Source organism: Hippocampus guttulatus, chromosome 5, assembly GCF_054856545.1.
Source record: "Hippocampus guttulatus isolate MCC_2025c chromosome 5, RoL_Hgut_1.0, whole genome shotgun sequence".
In the NCBI taxonomy this organism is placed as follows: domain Eukaryota; kingdom Metazoa; phylum Chordata; class Actinopteri; order Syngnathiformes; family Syngnathidae; genus Hippocampus; species Hippocampus guttulatus.
Window position 1 is genome coordinate 22,769,677 of NC_141265.1, and position 12,989 is coordinate 22,782,665.

The following is a 12,989-nucleotide window of genomic DNA, read 5'->3' on the forward strand; positions in this document are numbered from 1 at the left end:
ACACACTTCATATGTTTTTAGAATGTGTCGGGAAACCGGAGTACCCGTAGAAAATCCCCGCAGGCACGGGGAGACTTGCAAACTCAACACAGGAAGGCTGGGACTTGGAATCGAACCCATGACCTTGAATGTGAGGCGGATGTGCTAACCAGTGAAACATCATGCTGGCCTACATCTTTACAAACACAACAAAATTCGCAAGCACCTTACAACAATCACAACACCACAACAGTGGTCCCAAACATCGGTCTGCGGCCCATTTAGTAGTGGGCTGCAAAGAGACAGACTAAATAAATAAACAAAAAAACCCCCAAACCTTTTTTGTTTCATGGGGTCTGATCAACGACCGCTGCGAGGTCCCTATGGTTTTTGTTGAAATTATTTTCATTGTTTTTGTGTGTGTTATTTGCCTTCTTTATTCTGCAAATGAATTACGTTTTTGGGGAACTAAACACGCACAAAAACTCACCAAATTTGGGACACTCATCAAACATAGCAACAATTGTGATATTTTTAATCCACAATTACAAAGAAATTCCTTTGTTATGCCACCCAAGGTGTAAAAACAAAAACCGATCCCAGCGAGCGCTATGAAAATTGGAAGGCACGCGTAGCCCCTTGAGATGTAGAAAAAAAAGGGCCCATTGCAGCCATATGCTGAGATGTACAGGAAGGGAGCTCTGATTTACTGAAGTGTGCAATTTTGGCTCATTTTTGCACATTCACAGGGTTCATACTTTGGCTCCCTCGTTCCTCCAAGTCTGGTATTCGAGAGCCCCTATCCAGCTGATTTTAGATGTCTCCTTCCAACGCACCTGATTCAAATGTTCAGGATCATTATCAGGCTTCTCAGAGCTTGCTGATGAGCTAATCGTTTAAATCAGGTGTGTTGGAAGAGGGAGACATGAAAAATAGGCTGTGCTCTTGAGGAACGGACTTGGGTACCCTGTCCGAGAGGGTTAATCCGATTGATTTCAAACTTGGGCTGTACCATCTTAACACCTGGGAGAACAATTCTTTTCTTATAATGGCATTCGACTCAGCATGACTTAGATTTGTTCTTTGTTTTACTGTTTGGTGCTTTCTACCGTCTTTATTACCGATTTGTCTTACTGTTTATTGTGCATGTTATATTGCTCCATGTTCAGCACTTTGTATGCAGCGATGGCTGTTTGAAAGTGCTCTGTAAATACAGTTGACTTGACTTGACTTCATGATGCTAAAATGTGAAATTTATGCATTTTAGCAAAATTCTGTTGATGTGGCAATGCGCAGAAAATGAACACTGACTTTGAGGGTCTAAACATGCACAAAACTTCATGAAACTTTGTACACACATCAGGCCTGGCAAAATCAATATATCCATCCATCCATCCATTTTCTGAACCGCTTCATCCTCACAAGGGTTGCGGGGAGTGCTGGAGCATATGCCAGCTGTCTTCAGGCAGTAGGCGGGGGACACCCTGAACCGGTTGAACCAGCCAATCGCAGAAAATCAATATATTGTTATATGTTGTTTATTTTGTGATTAAAACAAATGATAAAAAAATCAAAATCAATTTTTTGTTTGTTGTACAGTGTAAAAAATGTCCCCCTAAATGTGCTATGAAAAATAAAATATATTCAGAGCATGTACTGTATTTATTTTGCATGTACTGTATCCATATTTAAAATGAAGTGTCTGGTCCCATTGTGGGCCCCCAGAAGCACTGAAAATTTGTAGCTGCCGCCATCATTTAAGTTACCTGTCCCTGCTATAGTAAGTGGTTAATGAAATGAAGAAAAAAAACCTTTGAAAGCTGATAATGACACGCAGTTCCATTCGAGAGGAGCTTGTGGGGATACCCAATGGCCTCTCTATCCCCAATTCACCCCCAATCCTCACGGTGGCGGTGATGCGCCGAAATGTTGTTTGCCAAGTGTTGCTTTTCTAAAGAAGACTGTAGACAAGAAGTATAAAACCGTCTGTGAACACGACAACTGTAGATACAGGAGTATGGCTCGAGTTTTGAATGGCATCGTTGCAATGTGTCCTGATTTGGGAATAGGCAGAGACGGAAATCTCCCATGGCATCCCACAAGACTAAAGTAAGTGAACATTTTTGTAGTATTAAACGTGTTCACAGATCTGTGAAATCATGCTTAATCTGGTTTTTAATTTAAGAAAGAAAGGAGATGGTCATTTTAATGAGATAGTCTTTACGGACACGCGAACTGTCCGATCGAAAACATTTCTTTTGCAAGCTCGGTGCACTTTAGTCCCATCGCCACTGATTCGTCACTTTGCAATACTGTACTGTGTATGACCATTCAAACTTGGTGAACGCAGATCAACAGTTGGAAAACGTTACGTTCCCTATGGTGGGTCAACTTTCGTGGTTCAAAAACGACTTTTCATATGAAATTCGGCAAAAGAAAAAAAAACTATAGATACACACACACACACGTGTGCGTGCGTGCGTGTGTGTGTACCCTGTACACATATATCATACATGGCCCCATGCACTAAAATTAACCAGGGGCATTATTTGGGCAAATACAGAAAAAAAGGGAACACCAGATATGTGTCATAATTTACAATATTGCTCCGTTTCCCCATTAATACTTTGAAATGGGCCACCAGAGGTATACTTTTAATAATAATTAAAGTTTGAAATTGTACAGTACTAAACTGTAAACTCGTATGTAAATGACACATTAAAAACGATTTAAAAAAATATAGGAAGTGTGTTTCTGGAGCAGTCGGTGCAATCTGTGAACTTTTTAAAAAAAATGTGTATAAATAAACCCCATAAATGTTTCTCTCTTCCAGTAATGAATTCAAATATTTCCGGAAGATGACTGCCACGGCATTTATGGAAGGTAACTGTTCAAGTGTCCACAGTTTTAAGGGATAATGCGAGGGACACAAACGTGTAGATACAGAGACCAATTAATTTAAAGAGGTGCTCGGTGTATCGTAGCAGTGAAGGTCCATGGGATATTTTCTAAATCTGGTTGATGAGACAGCAGAAGTAACTGCGCTGCACATATAACATCACAGGTGGGCATTTTACAAAATGTTGCCATTCTGTCATTCGTCATCTGCCAGCGGTCTGGTTACCTGTCCATCGTCAAGTCATCATTTTTTCATGCCGAATCAGACTGTAATCATCAGTCTGTAAGTTCTTCTTCTCATGCTATTTTTACTGTGCTAACGTCTGCAAATTTCGCAGGTGAATCAGTCCGTCAGTCAAGTCAATCCGTCCAAAACAAATGAATAGAAACAATCATTCAAAAGATTAAAAATCCAATGCGAATAAAATGGGAAATGGATTCCATTCTCCATGAGTGTATCGACATACATTGGCTGTCCAAACGCACATTACTCACAGCCGCTTATTTGCAATCCATTGAACCGGCAGCTTAACTCCTAAACTCCCCAAATAAGATCTACATTGTGGCCAAATCCAATCCAAGTACCGTATTTTCCACATTAAAGGCACACTGGTTTATGAAGCGCACCTTCAATGAATGGTCTATTTTGGAATTTTTTTCATACATTGGGCGCACCGCAATCTCAATATGACGCAATCTACAATGCCTCCACTAGATAGAGCTACACTCAAGGAAATGCCAACAGAACGATCAGATGTCAGTAAAACGTATTTAATAAAGCAGCGACACAGTTCACTTAACCAACAGCAAGTTATAACATTGACTCATTAACGTTGAACTCTCTTGCCGCTGCTCTATTTCCGTGTTCAACTGCGTAACTGATCGCCTTAAGTTTGAACTCTGCGTTGTCAGCATGTCTCGAGTAAGGAGTTATTTTGGGGTCAAAATATTACCGTAATGACCATACACAAGGGACATCGGATTTTAAGGCGCGCTGTAAGCTTTTAAGAAAATGGAAGGCTTTTAGTGCGGAAAATACGGTAGCTTGTGCACATCTATCTATCTATCTATCTGTATACTGGTGTACATACATAAACACACACATACATATGTGACGGCCATTGCTGTCCTGAAGAATGCAGTCAAGATCTGTTGTTTTCTGCAGGTAAGCAGAATGTTGTGATCATGGGCAGGAAGACATGGTTTTCCATCCCAGAAAAAAACAGACCTTTAAACAATAGGATCAACATCGTCCTAAGTCGACAACTGAAGTATGTCTTACGCCGGTCTCGCACACACACACACACACACGCACACAATATTTCATATGTATTGAGTTCATAAAGCCTGTATCTCACTGAGCGGCAAAGGTTTACAAGTGTGTCCGCGCATAGCAAATGTATTTTTTTTTTGGGGGGGGCGGGGATCAAGGTTGGTTCAATGCTGCAAACAGTTGCAAATATATTTGCTAGTCATTACCAAACAGTTTTGATGGTCACAAACAGTTTTTGTTGTCACCATCAAATTTTGAACATGTTTTGTTTGTTCTTTGCGATTATAAAAACATTTTTTGACACCATTAAAACACCTTTGCGACCAGTTGCAACCATGAACAAACCCTGCCAAAATAAGCAAAATTCACTACATGCGCACACACTTGCAAATCTTCGCCGTTCAATTAAATTTGGCCCTTATAGTGTAACCAAAAGTATAGAAGAAGACTCTTACCTATCATTTGTTTTCTGGAAATTTATATTCAAAATTTCAGTTTTGGTGATAGGCTCAGGTGTAATTTTAACAGCCATTGAAAATGGAAACAATTGACACATTTTAAAACAATATTTACAAATTTATGCTAATGATAAATTGAGGAGGCCCAGAAAAGTTCACATTAGAACAGGGGGTCACCAACCTTTTTGAAAGTAAGAATGAATTCTCGGCTCTTGATTAAGGCGAACAGCTACTTGTCTCATACACGCTTCTGAAATTTGTTGAAATTACCTTGAACTAGGTTATTAATTATTTTTATTATTGTTTTAACAAAAACTGATTTGTCACAATCACAATGTCCCTTTACTGGCTAGCTTTTTTTTAGAACAGGTCAATGGGCTACTCATGTGGTCGTTAGGGTGGGCGGAGGGGGATACCTGGTGCCTGCGGACTTGTTGTTGACCCCTGTATTCGAGGGTCAGGCATAGGTAGCTGATGCAATTATGCAACAATGGATTGCTGTCGTTTGGTTTAAAAGAGTGCATTTCAACTTCGCGAAAGTTTCTGTTGTTTAACAATGGTTTTGCTTGACCGACAGAGTTCCCCCTCCTGGCGCCCATCACTTGGCTCCTGATTTTTGCTCAGCTCTCAGGCTGATTGACACAGAGCTGTCAGACCAGGCTGATCAGGTCTGGGTGATAGGAGGTAGCTCACTCTACAAGGTAACCATTTTTATTTGTCGGGTTTAAAAATTTACAAAGCAGTCAGGTAGCCACAAGATACACTGTACTGTGGGTCCAAAGGTCATGGTTTCCAAACCCTCTGCTGTAAGAGCTTTTTTCTTTTTGGTCAGTGCAGGCAGAGTGACATGACTTCTCCTTCTCTCGTTGTTGGTGTGAGAAGTCAATTACGGTACCTTAGCTTAGTAATTAAAGGATATCAAATTTACGAGACCTCTACTCATCACTCTTTGACTCAGAGTGATGATAATACCTGTATATGCATAGGTACGGTGTCATTATCACACTGTCATGAAATGAACATTTGCAGCCAGAAACGAGAGTTAACGTTCTACATTTGGTGTAATAAATACTATAGACTCACAAATGAAGCAGATAACTAGGTAACTAGCATTTCCCCTCTGACATTACATAAATGTAGCTACTTATTTTCTGAGAAATGACTACTTTTGTACTACAGTTTAATTTTATTCGGAAAAGTTACATTATTTTCTTTTTACTTTTACTAATTTTCTTATGCCATGCCTTCAAAGAAAAAAAGTTTTGGTTATTTACAGAATCATTTCTGATTAATACATTTTAGAGCCGTTATTGGATACCACGACACCATGAAACCACAATATTTTTGCTCACGGTTTTCTCATACAATACCCATGCCTACAGAAGACCTTGTTTAATTCTGTCAAATATCTCTCCGCTTCAGTGCTAATGCACTTTGCAATGTAACCATGTTAATTTTTCTGGTTTTAAAGTTGTATGAGACAGTCAGCATTATGTTAAAAGTGAAAGAAGTTGCCTTATGCTGTTTAGCTTTCAAGAACACTCTTGTCAGTGCACTGTGGAATGTCCTGTACTATAAAATGTTGCCTTCCTGTCTATTGTTGCTTTTTATAAAATTGTTGATGTTTGTAGGAGTTGATGCAAAGCCAAGGCACCAAAAGGTTATTTGTCACGCAAGTTCTGAAACAGTTTCCATGTGACACATTCTTCCCTGAATTCTGCCCAGACAAGTACCATCTGCTACCTGGGTAAGAACGGCGTGGTTGTAATTGTGATTGTAAAAGATGGCGTTGGTAGGCTCAGGGACATCACTGGTTTCCAGTCACAATATCAAAAAAATTGATTTAGAGAAGAAAAAGATGACTGTTTTTTCTGAAGTAATTTTGAGAACATTCATTGTGCAGACCTCACTTGTCAAAGTCAAAAACAAACAACATTACTGATATGAAAAATATTTCACACCATATTAATATACCTTTAACCTTATAAGCCACTACTCCTGGCTGACGCACGCTGTAACGGAGCTCAGCCGAAGGTCATTGCTAGAAAAGTTGTTTCTTTTTTTTAATTACAGAATAATAATTGTATTGTTTTTAATCTCACACCTGACAAAAAAGCCCTGTTGAAACAAAACTAAAGCTCAGAATTTTGTAAGATATGTAAGATATCCTTTATTTGTCCCACACTGGGGAAATTTACAGCCTCCAGCAGCAAGAATGTGGGTAGAAAGAAGAAAGAAGAAAAACAAACACACACCGTTCAATTAAGTGCAATATAAATACAAAATGGATAAATCGCAGTGCTATTTACAATTGTTTTTCACATCATGTAATTATTATTATTATTATTGTTGTTATTTTTATTCAGCAGCCTGACAGCAGTCGGTAGGAACGAGCGGCGGTATCTCTCCTTCTTGCAGCGCGGGTGTAACAGTCTCTTTGGGGGGAAAAAACAAAACAAAAAACAGCAAACCCACTCCAAAACCACAAATTAATACTAGCTGCATTCAAATACAAAGTAACAGCTAATTGCAATGAAAAATGTCCAACTGTAATGATTCACTCCAGACATCTGAAGAATATTGTTGAACTGAAATAGTTTTGTCGGGCAAAATGGTTCAGAATTCCTGTTGACTGTTTTGCAGGTGGGTGGTTGTTAGAAGGTATGGTCCAAGAGTGTGACATGAGAGCCCAAAAATTGAGTTGTTCAAAACCAGGTAAAAACAAAACCAAAAAAAAAAAGGCTATTTTTGAAAATGTGGAAAGAAGGAAGCAAAAAGGAAGGAAACAAGACAACAAAAAAGCAAGTTATTGATTACCAAGGGAAGAAAAGAAAGATTCCCGAAGGGAGTCAGCATTGAATCATACGGTTGGACCACATTTTCTGAGAACCGCCCCAAAACACCTTTTCCCCCCAGTCAATTAATTCAGCAAAATTGTCTTGGTCAATACATTTTGATTTCTTTATTTAATTAAACCCTTTGCAGGCAAAGGTAAGTTGACAACAAAAAAGTGTTACATCCCAAAGTGTTGATCTGAATTTGTGATTAAAGCACAAGCACTGTACACTGTATTTTCTGCACGATAAGGCGCATCTTCAATGAATGGCCTATTTTAAAACAGTTTTCATGCATAAGGCGCAATGCATTATAAGGTGCATAGAATAGAAGCTGCAATAGTGGCTGCGGCTGTGCTATGCATCCACTAGATGAGCTACGCTAAGCGAATACAATACAATACAATACAGCTTTAGTTATATAGAGTTTGGCCATGCAGAACTGGTCACAAAGACTGACACGAAACATATAAACACAAATGGCAGTACAAAAAAATTTATGAAAGACAAAAGTTATCAGTCCAGTGGTTAGCGCGTCGACCTCACAGTGCAGAGGTCCCGGGGTTCAATTCCAGCTACGGCCTCCCTGTGTGGAGTTTGCGTGTTTTCTCCGGGTACTCCGGTTTCCTCCCACATTCCAAAAACATGCATGGCAGGCTGATTGAACGAACACTTAAACTTGTCCCTAGATGGGAGTATGAGCGTGGATGGTTGTCCGTCTCTGTGTGCCCTGCGATTGGCGGGCAACCGGTTTAGGGTGTTCCCCGCTTACTGCCCGAAGACGGCTGGGATAGGCTCCAGCACCCCCCGTGACCCTTGTGAGGATAAAGCGTATCAGAAAATGGATGGACAAAAATTGATTCAACAAAAAGGCACGCAAATCTCATGGGCTCACATCCATAAGAGGCTAAATATCCTTCGAAATCTTGCTCGTCTCTATCTTCCTTCGTTTAGTTAGTAGTTAACGCTGCTTTTGGTATTATCTTCATTTAATAATGGCTGCACAGAGCTCACAAAGTAGTTGTCTGTTTGAGTCTGTCATGGCGACTGCACATGTCAATTAGTGTCGGGCAGAATCCTTTGATGTTACAATTGGTTACTGCTAATAATCACCACTAACAGGGAAACAACTCAATGGGGAAGATAAAGAAACTGGGTAACACCATACATAAGTCGCATTGGTTAATAATATAATAAAGAATAATATAATAATAATAAAAAAAAAATGGAATACTTTTGGTGCGCCTACTAGTGTGGAAAATACGGTAATTGTATGTTACACAAGTCCTGATTCAGAGTATAAAGGAACCTTTGCTTTGACGGTGTGTATCAAATCCAAAGTTCACTGTTTTATTTTTCTTACAGGTTTCCAGGAGTTCCACAGGGCCTGCAAGAGGAAAATGGTATTCAGTACCGATTCGAAGTTTATGAGAGCATTGCGCATTGATGTCAATTCGACAGTAAATGGACCCCTGAAAATTTGTCATGTGTTCATGTATTTTTTTGAATTAAAATCCGTAATCTGACCAGACAAAAGTTTTCATGTTTTCCAATTTCAATTAACACCTCAGTAGTTGGTTCTGAGGATTTCTTAGTTTAATCACTTGAATCCCTTATTTTTAACTGTGGTTACTGATAAATTGTCCTGTGCAATCCAAGAAGCTCCTGCATTTGTGATATTGGTCTCTTAGATTTTTTTTTTTAAATCATAAGGTGTGTGTGTGAGGGTTCTGGTTCATGTCACAAAATATGTATAATAATAACATCTTACCCACTGAACTTTTTGGGCCTTTGTGTGTTGTTTTCCTTTGTGGGAATTCCCATTTTCTTTTTCTTCAAGGTTAAGGCTACTATTCTGTCTGTATGAAGAATATGAAAATATTGCACAGAGGTGAGCATTCGTCAGTCTGCTAGTCCGTCTGTGAGCTTTCGTAAGTATTTTAGGCCAAACGGGATCCAGAAAGCAAAAGCGTCCGCCTTCGTCGAGAGCCAAGAAGTCAGCCAATCGCAGGGTACACACAGACGAAGAACCATTCACGCTCACACTCACTCCTCGGGACAATTTCGAGTGTTCCATTCACCTTCCATGCATGTTTTTATAGAATGTTAGAGGAAGTCGGAGTACCCAGGGAGAACATGCAAATTCCGCACAGGAAGGCCGGAACCAAAATCGAACCCTGCACCTTTGCACTGTGAGGCCGACGCTCTAACCAGTCGCCCACCGTGTCACCCAAAATTTGACCTCTATACAGTAAAATTCAAGGCAATTAATCATAAAAGTAAAATTAAACTTCAGCAAGGTGGCCCGGTGGGCCAGTGGTTAGTATGTCAAACTCACAGTGCAGAAGTCCCGGTTTCGACTCCAGCTCCGGCCTCCCTGTGTGGAGTTTGCGTTTTCTCCATGTGTCTGCGTGGGTTTTCGCCGAGTACTCCGGTTCCCTCCTACATTCCAAAAACACGCATGGCAGGCTGATTGAACACTCTAAATTGTCCCTTGGTGGGAGTGTGAGCGCGGATGGTTGTTTCTCTCTGTGTCCCCTGCGAGTTATTCATCAGATCATTAAAATCACCTCCAATAATTATATGTGCTTCATTGTATTTCTTTTTAAGATGGTAAGTTTCATACAAATGTTTGTAAACATTATTCTTGATTGAGCAGCATTGTTCTGACTATAAAGATTACAGGTTACAAATAAAGAGTTGTCTACTAAAATAATCCACCGACCATCTTCTGAAAAAAATGATTCAATTGTGTCTCCTCTGAACTTGTTAAATTAAATACTGACCTCTGGTGACCGAAATGAGCCATGTCTGAAGTAACATTTGTCTCCTCATTGAGTTTTCCAACATTTAACACCACAACATTCTGAGTGGGTCTCTTGCAAAAGAATAAATATATATATATATATATATATATATATATAAATAATAGTAAAGCTGCTGCCCCCGCGACCCGGCCCCGGATAAGCGGTGGAAAATGGATGGATGGATGGATGAGATCCAATTTTAAAACAATTTTCAAGCTACTCTTCCATTGACAAAACATGACAATAAAATATCTCTTTGTATTATTAACCTGTGAGTTATGGAACAGTCACAGGATTGCGTGCATGTTGCGGGACGCACATGCTCTGAATAATAAAAACTATTTAAAATACTATGTTGAAACAAATGTTTGCCCAGTTGCAAGAGGCATCAATTCAACAAGTAATACAAAAAATGAAGTTTAACTTTGATTTGAACTAAGATCCAATTTCAAAAACAATTTTCAATCATTCTTTTCTCTTACCTTTTTTTTTTGTATTTGGTCTCAGGACAAGTACCTTTACACACAAACTGCATCTTTTAGTATTTTGTGTGTGGATTATTTAAAATTTGATTGGTGGGACGTAAAATGTTTCCACTTTATTTTACCCTTTGTATCAATCCCAGGCAATTTTCTAGCGTGACACAAGAGGAAACTGTCTGGGAGGAGGAGTCCAGGGTAATAACAACGTAGCAGACTGTGTGTTTTGGCCCCGCCTGTTGCGGACAGAGAGGCTGCCAAATGCCGCTTGATTCCCTAAAGTATTTTAATCATACCTTTTGGATAAAGCAACACATGAAAAGCGAAGCAACAACCGAATCTTACAAGTTAATGCTTGTTTGCGAGAAGGATTGTTTACGTCCGGCACATTTTATTTTTACTGAGATTTTCGTGTCTGGTGCCATTTTCCAACATTGCATGAATTCGGTATTTATCTCCTGGTAGTTGCGCTTGACGTTAAAAGTGTATATATTTTGTTTTCTACGCGAACATGAGCTTTCCACGGCGTTTCAAACAGGAATGGACACTCAGCTTCGAAATTCATCGCCATGCAGCCCAAGGTATAGTGTAAAATACTTACTCTTCCCCCCCCCCCCCCCCCTTTTCTTTGTTTTTCAATGCAGTCTGACTTTCTTCAACGAAATAAGTCATACAATCGTGGGGAAAAAAGCAAGCTAGCTGTGACAGTTTGTTCTTGCTTCTTGGAAAATGATTAAGACTATGAAAATGTATTTTTAGGTCCAAGAGCAGTCAGCTTAAGGCGTGCTAACACTTCTGTCCTAACACGCTTCATTCCACAGGATGGATACCTTTAAATAGGATTTGACTGGTGGGCTACAACATAAAAAAAGCAAATTTAATCGCCCGTATTTATTATTATAATTATTATTTTGTCACGCCAGGCTGCAAGATTTATATTCATTTGCTCACCAATCATTAGCCTTCCTGCGTATGTATGGATGATGTTGACAAATGCCTGCGATAAATGAACTCGGTTAAAAAAAAGGCAAAAAAAAATGAACGCAACCAATGTGCACAAGTAACAACAAGCATCTATGTTGTGTTGGTGATAAGTATAAATTTGCCTGCCTCTATGTTAAAGGTAAACTATTTGATTTGTTCTTGCATGCATAGGCCTATATATATTATTGTATTTTTTAGCCAGCCAGCCTAAAACAATCCCTCTTACCCCACCAAATTCGGGAACTACATTAGTAGGCAATTCCTAATGACCACAGAAGTAATCTATTCTACATACTGTATTATTATTTACATAAACATGAAATTGCGTTTCTTTTTCGAAACTTTTTTGGGAAAGGATAACTCTATCTATCTATCTATCTATCTATCTATCTATCTATCTATCTATCTATCTATCTATCTTTTTTGTACTTATGCTACACCTTCGAGAAAAACGATTGATTTTAGAGTCATTCTGAAACTTGGTCAACAAACATTCTAGAGGCGACACTATTGAATATAGTAGCTTCGACTAGGTCGCAGCCAAGGAAAGTGTTGGTAACCATTTGGGGTTTCCATCCATCCATTTTCAATGCTGCTTATCCTGAACAGGGTCTGGGGGGTGGGGTGCTCGAGCCTACCCCAGCTGACTTTGGGCAGAAGGCAGAAGACACCCTGACCTGGTCGCCAGTCAGGCTCAGGGCACATATAGAGACACACAACCATTCACACCCACATCCACACCATCACTGAGTGGGGACCGATGCTACTCTGCCCGCACACAAGCCACACAGGTGTACTAGTCCACCGTCAGCGATACCTTAAGGGGATTGAATGAGGCATATGAGACTTGATGATGTTGGAGAGGTAATACAAAATTGGTTGTTGCTGCAGCAAGTAGGACACAAGCTGGCAGTTCTATTGGCTCTTATTAGCTGAACTGAGAAGATTGAAAAGGGAGGCAAAGTGGTGTCTTTTGTTTTTGTGCAGTGATGTAAGGCAAGTGGATCTACTGTTTACGAAACCCCAAAAAGGAGTTTTGATTTGTATTTTAATATAATAATTATCTTTTCATGGCAGCTATTATGCTTAAGTGAAATAACCTTAGCAACAATAAATAAGTTAAATTTGAACCCTTAAAGTTAGGAGGGCCCGGCGAAGGGCCCTCCGTCATCTGTGAAAACAAATCACTGATGCACGTCGTCAGCTGAGTACGTGTGAACATGTTTTACATCTTTTAAAAGCAAGCTGAGTTTCTGGAGATTTGAATGGTACCCTAC

General features: G+C 39.6%; 2 protein-coding genes across 7 annotated transcripts in view; both read left to right on the plus strand.

Moving 5' to 3' along the window:
• The first annotated feature begins 1,946 nt into the window (after nt 1-1,946).
• On the plus strand, nt 1,947-10,262 carry dhfr (dihydrofolate reductase). Its single transcript, XM_086112258.1, has 6 exons — nt 1,947-2,088; nt 2,813-2,862; nt 4,043-4,148; nt 5,186-5,309; nt 6,240-6,355; nt 8,808-10,262. Exons 1-6 carry the CDS (start codon nt 1,997-1,999, stop codon nt 8,887-8,889), a joined length of 570 nt encoding a protein of 189 aa, XP_085968384.1. The 5' UTR covers nt 1,947-1,996; the 3' UTR covers nt 8,890-10,262.
• Nucleotides 10,263-10,978: 716 nt separating this feature from the next.
• pdzd2 (PDZ domain containing 2) overlaps nt 10,979-12,989 on the plus strand; it is a 106,282-nt gene continuing 104,271 nt past the window's right edge. For all 6 annotated transcript variants that reach the window (XM_086110510.1, XM_086110512.1, XM_086110511.1 and 3 more), the window contains exon 1: nt 10,979-11,309. The gene's annotated coding sequence lies outside the window, so the exon portion shown is untranslated. The remainder of the gene's footprint in view (nt 11,310-12,989) is intronic.